General features: G+C 41.7%; 1 protein-coding gene across 1 annotated transcript; it reads right to left on the bottom strand.

Annotated features, from left to right (window-relative positions):
* Nucleotides 1-5347: 5347 nt before the first annotated feature.
* Nucleotides 5348-11894, bottom strand: Smp_010380 (hypothetical protein; the record flags this gene model as incomplete). Its single annotated transcript, XM_018798572.1, has 3 exons — nt 5348-5485; nt 6584-6736; nt 11874-11894. 3 exons carry the CDS (start codon nt 11892-11894, stop codon nt 5348-5350), a joined length of 312 nt encoding a protein of 103 aa, XP_018653501.1.
* Between the last annotated feature and the right edge of the window lie 521 nt (nt 11895-12415).

The raw sequence follows: 12415 nt of genomic DNA, 5'->3' as shown, positions 1-12415 counted from the left end.
AAAAGCATAGGCTTCATAGCTGCTTTCTCATCCAATCCTGTCCTGAGCAATCCTTACCAGTTCAGTCATTTTTTCAATTCTGCCTCTATTTTCAGGCGAAGCGTGTTCATTGACCTTCCTCTTATCTGCTTCCCTTCCGGATTCCAACTTAGGGCTTGCTTTGTAATGCACACTAGTGACTTCCCTAATGTTTTTCATATCCACTTCCAACGTCTTTTCCTAATGTCCTCTTCAGATGGAAGCTGGTTTGCCTTCTCCCATAAAACGCTATTGCTGATAGTTACCGGCCAGTGAAGGTTGAGTACTTCGCGTAAGTGATCGTTTATAAATACTTGCACCTTCTTGACAAAGGATGTAGTAGTTCTTCACGTTTCAGCTCCTATACAGTAGGACTGTCGCGACGTTAGTATCGAATATTTTCACTCTCACAATAGGACGAAACGGCCGTTCAGTGCTTCCAGGTTTTCAATAGTGGTCTAGCTTCAATCGAATCACGATTTCAACTCTATAAAATAACTAAAATCTCCACCAAACCCCTTCTGAAAACGGACTTGTAAAGATTGATTTAATTTGTAAATTGTATTTATTAAGCACTGATTCCAATTGGGTTAATTTTGAAAAAAAAAGTAATGGATAGCTACTTCGTTCCAGATATATTTGATCTCTATGTTGGGAGCGAAATCGTTATGCTAAATGGCATCAAATGATCATCGGGCTATCCCAGGGTCCTAACGCTGTTGGAGTTGTGGGTATGCATCGCTGAGAAGTCCTACACTAGGAAGAAATAATTGCCCAACCTTTCCTAGTTTTCAAAGATACCCCAACTGAGATTGATCTTTGACAAAAACAACGTATAATTCTAGTCCATTTTGAACAATCCCATACATCTACAAATATGTGTATATTTACAATATAAACAACCACGATCATATACCATTCAGATTCCATAACTCAGTCATATTAAAGTAACAAACTAGTTGATGATTAACCGAAAGGTCAATATATTTTTAATTTAAGGCACAAGTTTGATTTTCTATCAAATTAGTTAATCAACCTTAGTAAACACAAATTGCTCGCCAAAAAAAGTGAATATAAAATTTCTTCTGTTGGTCCTTCACGACTCCCTGGCTGGGGTCCAAGAGATGCTACAACACAGTGGCTAGAGACGTTATCAGATATGGCTCAGAATAGAAGCCAGTGGAGATCCTGCTGTAACCTTCTTTTACTTTCTTCAAAAAGAGTGGTCATGACCTCCTTAACTGAAAGAGTTCTTCTGGTTGTACATTTCAGTTTCCCCCATCATTACTCTTATTTTTTTTATATGTATCTTACCCCTTTTCTCTTTCCATCTCATTGTTTTGTGTGGCACATATATATCTGGTGCCCCCTTGTACCAATATTTGTGTTTAAATAAATAAATAAAATTACAATTTAGCCCCTTACACCATAACTTGATGCTAATACAATATAAGTTTTATAATCGGTATTGAACCAATAACACACAAACAATAATAACTTACTATAGGGTATAGTGTAGATTATTAAAGTTAGAGCTTCAAATCAAAGATCGACTTTGACTAGACAAACAATGAAAATCAGGAAACACTAGATCAGAGCTTGAAGTCACTAACTTTTAGTCTGAGCCATGTTGGTAGATGCAGACTACCTGGTTGGGGTCCGCGTGACTATCGTAACCAATGGTTGGAGACTCTAGGGGACATGGTTCGAAATCGATCACAATGGTGTGGGTGTATACACTCTTTATCTTCCCTTAAACCTTGAGATTAAAATTGTTTCATATCTGTCTTTCTTCCTGTACTATATCCTTATATACGACCTTTCTTTTATATATCACCACCACTAAATTAACTACTTCTGTGAATCCGGTGTTCATCTTGTTGTGCAACGAGGTATGTTAACTTATATATATATTATATTTAAACACATAAATATTGGTACAAAAAGCACCAGATAAATATGCGCCTCACAAATCTCATTTGATTTGTGTGAGGGCTGAGATACTGCCCAGGTGCCCAAACAGAAGCAGGTGGTTTTCTTAGGGGGCCACACCCCGAGCCTTTGACCTAAAGGTCTGATCCACAGGGCAGTGGAGCATCGTGAGGAGATGCAGTCCCATGGTAGCCGGTGACCAACAATAGGTTCATACGCCATTCGTTCCATCAGGATCCTGGAGCCCATGTGCACCATTGGTTTGGAATCAGGGTTTTCCAACTCCCCTAGGTGGACCCTCCATGACCACCAACCCGGTTAAAGCGCCGGACATTCGCTCCTCGTCCTCTCACTTTCGTAAACAACACCCCCGCCACGAGAAGGCAGTGAGTAGGACTTCCCTGGCAGAGGCTATATATTCGCGTGGCCATGTGAGAGTATTTCGAGAGGGAGAGCGGACTCTCCTCACTCTCGGCCGTACCAGGGCATTTGGGGGCGTATGTTAACTTGAACCGATGCATATATATGCCTGGTCCTACGTTGTAGCTAACTGAAGAAACACTAGACAGCTGTCTCGTCCTAGTATGGAACTCCTCAGTAGTGTCTATCCACGACCCTGCCACGAACGGAACCCAAGACTTTCAGGTTTTGTGCTGAACGCTTAAACTTCAAACCACTGAATTGTCATTTACATTTTTTGGTACATAAGTTATCTACAAGTCAGTTTTGCTAGTGATACAAACTTGATATTGATAAGAAACAGTTTCAACTTAGGAAGGACAGGATGTTTAGTGACCTGTGTTAGTTCTAGCGGAGGATCTCTCGGTTTGTTGAACACTCTTTTGAATGCGTCGAAATATAGAGCTTCAACCACGTGTTCAAGTAAGGAATTCCACGCGTTGATGATTCAACTAGAAAATAGGTAGTTAGCTAATAAGTAACTGATTTTTAGTTTGTCTTCGTAAATCCTCCGTTGTTTTTTAAATAGAAAGACAATGAAAATGAATACCACAAACCAGCATGTTATTCTTTGAAAACAAGAAAGTAATGGATAGCTACTTCGTTCCAGATATATTTGATCTCTATGTTGGGAGCGAAATCGTTATGCTAAATGGCATCAAATGATCATCGGGCTATCCCAGGGTCCTAACGCTGTTGGAGTTGTGGGTATGCATCGCTGAGAAGTCCTACACTAGGAAGAAATAATTGCCCAACCTTTCCTAGTTTTCAAAGATACCCCAACTGAGATTGATCTTTGACAAAAACAACGTATAATTCTAGTCCATTTTGAACAATCCCATACATCTACAAATATGTGTATATTTACAATATAAACAACCACGATCATATACCATTCAGATTCCATAACTCAGTCATATTAAAGTAACAAACTAGTTGATGATTAACCGAAAGGTCAATATATTTTTAATTTAAGGCACAAGTTTGATTTTCTATCAAATTAGTTAATCAACCTTAGTAAACACAAATTGCTCGCCAAAAAAAGTGAATATAAAATTTCTTCTGTTGGTCCTTCACGACTCCCTGGCTGGGGTCCAAGAGATGCTACAACACAGTGGCTAGAGACGCTATCAGATATGGCTCAGAATAGAAGCCAGTGGAGATCCTGCTGTAACCTTCTTTTACTTTCTTCAAAAAGAGTGGTCATGACCTCCTTAACTGAAAGAGTTCTTCTGGTTGTACATTTCAGTTTCCCCCATCATTACTCTTATTTTTTTTATATGTATCTTACCCCTTTTCTCTTTCCATCTCATTGTTTTGTGTGGCACATATATATCTGGTGCCCCCTTGTACCAATATTTGTGTTTAAATAAATAAATAAAATTACAATTTAGCCCCTTACACCATAACTTGATGCTAATACAATATAAGTTTTATAATCGGTATTGAACCAATAACACACAAACAATAATAACGTACTATAGGGTATAGTGTAGATTATTAAAGTTAGAGCTTCAAATCAAAGATCGACTTTGACTAGACAAACAATGAAAATCAGGAAACACTAGATCAGAGCTTGAAGTCACTAACTTTTAGTCTGAGCCATGTTGGTAGATGCAGACTACCTGGTTGGGGTCCGCGTGACTATCGTAACCAATGGTTGGAGACTCTAGGGGACATGGTTCGAAATCGATCACAATGGTGTGGGTGTATACACTCTTTATCTTCCCTTAAACCTTGAGATTAAAATTGTTTCATATCTGTCTTTCTTCCTGTACTATATCCTTATATACGACCTTTCTTTTATATATCACCACCACTAAATTAACTACTTCTGTGAATCCGGTGTTCATCTTGTTGTGCAACGAGGTATGTTAACTTATATATATATTATATTTAAACACATAAATATTGGTACAAAAAGCACCAGATAAATATGCGCCTCACAAATCTCATTTGATTTGTGTGAGGGCTGAGATACTGCCCAGGTGCCCAAACAGAAGCAGGTGGTTTTCTTAGGGGGCCACACCCCGAGCCTTTGACCTAAAGGTCTGATCCACAGGGCAGTGGAGCATCGTGAGGAGATGCAGTCCCATGGTAGCCGGTGACCAACAATAGGTTCATACGCCATTCGTTCCATCAGGATCCTGGAGCCCATGTGCACCATTGGTTTGGAATCAGGGTTTTCCAACTCCCCTAGGTGGACCCTCCATGACCACCAACCCGGTTAAAGCGCCGGACATTCGCTCCTCGTCCTCTCACTTTCGTAAACAACACCCCCGCCACGAGAAGGCAGTGAGTAGGACTTCCCTGGCAGAGGCTATATATTCGCGTGGCCATGTGAGAGTATTTCGAGAGGGAGAGCGGACTCTCCTCACTCTCGGCCGTACCAGGGCATTTGGGGGCGTATGTTAACTTGAACCGATGCATATATATGCCTGGTCCTACGTTGTAGCTAACTGAAGAAACACTAGACAGCTGTCTCGTCCTAGTATGGAACTCCTCAGTAGTGTCTATCCACGACCCTGCCACGAACGGAACCCAAGACTTTCAGGTTTTATGCTGAACGCTTAAACTTCAAACCACTGAATTGTCATTTACATTTTTTGGTACATAAGTTATCTACAAGTCAGTTTTGCTAGTGATACAAACTTGATATTGATAAGAAACAGTTTCAACTTAGGAAGGACAGGATGTTTAGTGACCTGTGTTAGTTCTAGCGGAGGATCTCTCGGTTTGTTGAACACTCTTTTGAATGCGTCGAAATATAGAGCTTCAACCACGTGTTCAAGTAAGGAATTCCACGCGTTGATGATTCAACTAGAAAATAGGTAGTTAGCTAATAAGTAACTGATTTTTAGTTTGTCTTCGTAAATCCTCCGTTGTTTTTTAAATAGAAAGACAATGAAAATGAATACCACAAACCAGCATGTTATTCTTATGCTATATAGTAACTCACTTGCAGAGCAATTCTCATATCAACAGCACTTCGAGAACTACATGCATCGGCCACGATAAGAACCTTAAAATTTTCAGACAATAAGTGCAGAGCAGTTTGAAGAATACATATATGTGCCTTAGAGAAATAAGAAAAAAGTTTGTAGAGTGATATACATATGAGAAAAAAACAGACTGTTAAAACTTGACGACTAATACAACATAGTGATCAATTAAAAGTTTATTTACTTAGCTTTAAGTTATACATCTTTTTGTATATTACCTAACAATAATAATAATCTTGGAGCCCACGTGCACCACTGGTTTGAAAATCAGGGTTTTCCAACTCCCTTAGGTAGATCCTCTGTACCCATCAACCCGGTTGAAGTGTTAGACGTTCGCCCTTGGTCTAGTCGCTTACGTAAACAACCTTGCCACGAGAAGGTAGTGAACAAGACTTCTCTGGTAGTGGGTATATGAGAGAATTTGAAGGAGAGAGAACTCTTCCCACACTCATCTGCAGCAGAACATTTGAGGGTTAATCACTATGAACTTGAATTGATCCATTTACTAGATCCTTGGGTAGGAACAACACTAAAGTTTTATTTATTTATTTATTTGGACATAAATATAGGTACAAAAGGGTACCAAATACGTATGTGCCCCACAAGTCACGTGACTTGTGTGTGGGCTGTGATACCACCCGGGTGCCCAAACAGAAGCAGGTGGTATTCTCAGGGGTCACACCCGGAGCCTTTGACCTAAAGGTCTGACCCACAGGGCAGTGGAGCATCGTGAGGAGATGCAGTCCCATGGTAGCCGGTGACCAACAATAGGTTCATACGCCATTCGTTCCATCAGGATCCTGGAGCCCATGTGCACTATTGGTTTGGAATCAGGATTTTTCAACCCTCCTAGGTGGACCCTCCGTGTTCACCAACCCGGTTAAAGCGCCGGACATTCGCTTCTCGTTCTCTCAATTTCGTAAACTCTCTCCACCCTCGACTGTACCAGGGAATTTGAGGGCAAAGCGTGGCAACTGTGGTGTGGAAGTGCTGGGCATCAATCCCGGGCCCGCTCTCATGCTAAGCGAGCGCTCTACCACGGAGCTACAACCCCAACACCCTTTTGTGATGGCTAATGATACAACTGGAATGCCTCAATTAATACTGGTATAAGTATGCATTTAACTCAATACTACAAATAATAATTCATAAAAGTAACAAGTAACACTTACTTCAAGTCCAAATAAAACAATGAAACGATTACGAAACTCAGATAGTTTCTCAGCGATTAATCCATGATACATAGAAAAAGAAGTTTTATCAACCACACATAATGCATGTGATATATCGAGAGAATCTGACGTCTTACCTAGACCTTTAGAATACTAGTAGTGAATAAAAAAGAAAAGGAAATGTGAATATGACTGACATTAAAAAAGAATCATCAAACCTGTTCAGTTACTAGTAATGGAATTCCCAATGCTTTGCCTAATTGTAACTATAATCGGACATATTATTGTTTATAATTATAAAAATTAACTTACAATGTGAGATATACGCAAATGAACATTATCCGAGTCAATAACAGTGTTCAACAAGCTTTTTTGTACATCACACATAAGAAATACTGTACAGTTTGGATTTAATGTCAGCATGAAGTTCGTCATATTCACAGTTAAATCGTCCAACAAGTTATACGAAAAACCTTATCAGAAAGAAAATTAACTTAATTACAATAAAACACTGGAATATAGAATGGCAGGTCAATGTGTAAACAATTTAAAAAGTTCTCACTCAATCTGTACAACTTTAAATAAATGTCAGAAATCAATCACTTGTAGATAATGTGAAAATCTGGCACGAATATACTTTGGCTTAAACTGTTGCGTCACCAAATCGAGTAGTAAGTAAGTAATTAAGTAAGTAAGTAAGTGATGGAAGACTAGTGAAAATAATATCTATTGAAGTAACGGTTAAGCCTAACAAAATATGTTTAAAGTTATTCGAATTGTAGTTAACAGTGAAATACAAAATGAGTGACTCCTATTACTAAGAACTGGTTAGTTGACGAAGTACATATACCCGTGGTGATGTTTGCAAGAAGACCTATCACTTCAAACATCAGTTCATTATTCACTGAGTTACTGAGTACAAATAGCTACTAACTCGCTCAATGGATATGAATAATTGCAGTCTTTAAGACTAACGGCAGGAGTATACAAACCTTTACAAATAATCAGCATGTGTAATTGATTATTATGCGATTAGTCACAAAAATAAGTGATCATGTGATCAGAAATATCACAAATGATATTAACAAAACGAACAACAATCTACAGTAAGCAAATCAAAGATTATTAAGAATAATTTTGGTTCAAATAAAAATTGTAAATAGCAAAACATGATTCAGTAGGATCACAGAATGAAATAATACTGCAGTTATATATGCAGTATATATATATATATATATATATATATTACATATATTGAGCCCCCAAATGCCCTGGTACGGCCGAGAGTGAGGAGAGTCCACTCTCCCTCTCGAAATGCTCTCACATGGCCAGCGAATATATAGCCTCTGCCAGGGAAGTCCTACTCACTGCCTTCTCGTGGCAGGGGTGTTGTTTACGAAAGTGAGAGGACGAAAAGCGAATGTCCGTCGCTTTAACCGGGTTGGTGGACACGGTGAGTCCACCTAGGGGAGTTGGAAAACCCTGATTCCAAACCAATGGTGCACATGGGCTCCAGTATCCTGAGGGAACAAATGGCGTACGAATCAATCATTGATCACCGGCTACCATGGGACTGCATCTCCTCACGATGCTCCACTGCCTTGTGGATCAGACCTTTAGGTCAAAGGCTCGGGGTGTGGCCCCCTAAGAAAACCACCTGCTTCTGTTTGGGCACCCGGGCAGTATCACAGCCCACACACAAATAAATGAAATGACGAATTCTATTGACGATACTATTCTCGCTCATATTAGAAGCAAGACAATTTACACTATTATTATTATTACCATTATTATTATTATTATTATTTACTACGTCGCTTTTTCACCCCCTTTTATCCCCAATTTGTGTAACCTTACTTTTCAACTTATGCAGCAGCTCGCTCTTGGTAGAAAATCTGTCCTATCTAAACGATCTCCAGTCACTGTCTGGTTGAAAGTGAACGCTTCCACCGATTATGAATACTGAAGCAGTCTTTCTGAAACCACGTACGCCGTTCAAGCTGGCTTCCTTCAACGTTCGCACACTAATGCAGATCAGACAACAGATAGGGCTGGCTATGTCTTTGGAAGGTCTTAATGTTGACGTTTGTTGTCTATCCGAGACCCGTATTCAAGACTCTAGTGAAGTACTACAAATTCGTTCTCCATCTGTCGCCTCGAAAAGCTTGTTTCACGTGCGCTTATCCGGGGACCCTGTGGCATCTTCGTCTGGTCTTGCTGGCGTCGGTGTCGCACTAAGCGCTAGAGCTGAGGCAGCACTAATCGATTGGATCCCCATTAACAGTCGGTTATGTGCTGTTAGATTAGAAAGTTCCATCAAAGTGAGAAGAAATCGGCGTGAGAATCGGTGTCTTTTCGTCATCTCCGCCTATGCCCCAACAGATTGCAGCCCGGATGCAATCAAGGATGAGTTTTACCATCAGTTAACAGTTCTTCTCCAGAAAGCGCGTTCGACAGATATTGTAGTACTAGCCGGAGACTTGAATGCACAGGTCGGGCGTCTAGGCACAGAAGAGAGTCGTTTAGGTGGCCGATGGGGACTTGCTGGTCGCAGGACAGATAATGGGGACCGTTTGCTGCAACTGTGCACAGACCACAACCTGTTTCTGGCCAGCACTAACTTCCGGCACAGCCATCGCCGGTATGCTACCTGGCGTCCTCCTTCTGCATCCCAAGCCTGGACTCAGATTGATCACATCGCGATCAGCTACCACTGGCGTGGTTGTGTACAAGACTGCCGCTCCTTTTGGAGTACTTATCTGGAGTCTGATCATGCCCTGGTCTGCGCCAATCTCACCTTACTTTTCAGTGGCCGAAGGATTGACCACCACCAACGGATCGATGTTAGTAAACTGGCTGCAACTTCTGTTGCAAGTAAGTATCGAGCGGAGCTAGCTTCTAGGCTAGCTACCATCCCACCGAAAAGTATAGATGAGCATTGGTTGCATCTTCACGACGCCATGAAAATGGCGAGTAAAGCCGCTTGCGGCTTCGTGAAACGTCCCGCTTATTATAAGCACTGGGTTTCTTCTGGCTCCTTACAAATGATGGAAGCCCGTCGGTCTACTCTGGGTGACCGTGAGTATGACCACAAACGAATGCTGTTACGTAATGAAATTGGGCAAAGCTTGCGTAAGGACCGAGAAGCCTGGTGGTCGGAGCGCGCTAATGAGATGGAAGCAGCAGCTGCATCTGGTAACTGCCGGAAGCTCTTCCAACTCATCCGAGCCACCGGCAGCAAGAAGTCTGGTGTGAGTGAAACAATCTACGAGGATGATGGGATGCCAATCACTAACATCTCTCGACGTCTTGGACGATGGGCGGAATTTTTCGAAGGGCAGTTCAACTGGCCTGCTGCTCCGGCAACATCAACCAGTTTGTCCTGCCCCCCCATGGCCGGTGACGACTGATCCACCAAACGAGGCGGAAGTCCGCAAGGAACTCCAACTCTTGAAACGTTACAAATCACCGGGCCCAGATGACTTACCTCCGGCTCTTTTTAAAGATGGTGGTGACTTTCTGGCTAAGGAACTGACTGCGTTGTTTGCAAAGGTTTGGGAGCAAGAAAGTGTTCCAACATCATGGAATGAGTCGATAGTCGTCCCTATCTTTAAAAAGGGTTCACGTTGTTCCTGTAATAACTATCGGGGGATAAGTCTACTTCCGATTGCGTCCAAACTATTGGCTTCTATCATTCTTCGTAGGTTGTTTAAAACCCGAGAACGATTGACTCGCGAGGAGCAGGCTGGTTTTCGTTCTGGTCGAGGATGCATTGATCACATCTTCACCCTCCGCCAAATGTTAGAACACCGTCATACTTATTGCAGGCCAACAATCGTAGTGTTTCTTGATATCAGGGCTGCCTTCGATTCGTTGGACAGGACTGTTCTCTGGGATTGTCTATTGAAGAAGGGTGTGTCTGAGAAGTTCACTAACATCTTAAAGGCCCTGTATACGAACACCTCAGGCAGAGTGAGGGCATACAACCACCTTTCTCCCTTGTTCCATTCGAGCAGTGGGGTTAGACAGGGTTGCCCGATCTCACCATTCCTCTTCAACTTTGCCATCGACGACATCCTGGAAACAGCTCTGATGGATGTAAGTAATGGCGGTGTGGATCTGCTGCCTGGAGAACGACTTCTCGACCTTGAGTATGCGGATGATACTGTCTTACTGTGCGATAATGCCCAAGGCATGCAATCCGCACTTAATCAGTTGGCAATCAGTGTCCGCAGGTACGGCATGTGCTTTGCACCCTCCAAGTGTAAGGTACTCCTACAAGACTGGCAGGATTCTCATCCTGTACTCACCCTAGATGGTGAGCAGATTGAAGTAGTTGAGAAGTTCGTGTATCTAGGTAGCTACATAAGTACTGGTGGGGGCGTGAGTGATGAGATTGATGCACGTACAATGAAAGCCAGAGCGGCTTATGCCAATCTGGGCCATCTTTGGCGCCTTCGTGATGTTAGTCTGGCTGTAAAAGGTCGGATCTACAACGCGTCGGTGAGAGCAGTTTTGCTCTATGCTTGTGAAACCTGGCCTCTCCGAGTTGAGGATGTTAGACGTCTCTCTGTGTTCGATCATCGTTGTCTCCAAAGGATTGCTGACATTCAGTGGCAACACCATGTTAGTAATGCAGAGGTTCGGCATCGTGTGTTCGGGCGCAGAGACGATAATTCAATTGGTGTTACCATCTTTAAACACCGACTTCGGTGGCTTGGACATGTTTTACGAATGTCGTCCCAGAGAATTCCACATCGTGCATTATTTGCCGACTCTGGGACTGGTTGGAAAAAGCGGAGAGGAGGTCAGTGTATGACATGGTGTCGTGGCATGAGAGCTGCAAAGGGCTAGCTTCTGTTGGTCCTTCACGACTCCCTGGCTGGGGTCCGAGAGATGGTGCAACACAGTGGCTAGAGACGTTATCAGATATGGCTCAGAATAGAAGCCAATGGCGGTCCTGCTGTAACCTTCTTTTACTTCATAAAGAGTGGCTATAACTATCCTAACTGAGAGAGCTCTTCTAGTTGTACATTCAGTTCTCCCCATCACTACTCTTTTCTTTTTTTTCCTTCTTTCATATATACGCATCTTCTTCCTTCTCCCATTCTCATTATTTTGTGTGGCGCATATGTATCCGGTGCCCTTTGTACCAATATATATGTGATTAAATAAAATAAATACATATATTGAACGAAGAACTATGAGGGTCAGATTCGTAATATCACAAATTCATCTGGTAAATTATTAACACTTCAGATGGCTAAGGTCATTAAAATCATAGATGTACTTGAGATATATTCTGCCCCATTTTATGGAACCAGAACTGTTCATCAGTCTCATCATACTTAGAAATGTACAAAAGAGGGAGGATTTATAGATGCAAATCCTACCAAAGTATAATTAAGAATGGGTTCTTACGAGTTTCAGTCACTGAGCTCATTAACTTCAAATTTTTCATTAGCCAATGTGCACAAGAGACCTTGATAAAACTTACATCCCATAGATGTCTTTTTCTTAATGAGACAAACTCTAACTCATTCACAAATTAAGCAAGCGTTATTAAGGGGAGATTACATAGGTAATGATCTACACTGGTAAACTTATTCTTCCCAATTTTCAGGTACAGACACTTATTTTATATAGCATCACTGTAGGACTCCCAATATGTTATCAAATATTTGTAACAAAAACAAAGAATATCCCTTGATAGTCGCTTATTGTTACTCCACTTCAGAATCCGGCGAGACTATAATTTATGGACGAGGCAATCAGAAGCGTGAGGGATTTCAGGGTCACCGCGCCAATTTTAGTACCTGATGCTCATGTACA

This window comes from Schistosoma mansoni, chromosome 7 (assembly GCF_000237925.1).
Source record: "Schistosoma mansoni strain Puerto Rico chromosome 7, complete genome".
NCBI classification, from domain to species: Eukaryota; Metazoa; Platyhelminthes; class Trematoda; order Strigeidida; family Schistosomatidae; genus Schistosoma; species Schistosoma mansoni.
Note: the sequence above shows the minus strand (reverse complement) of the source record. Positions and strands in the feature narration are given on the sequence as shown.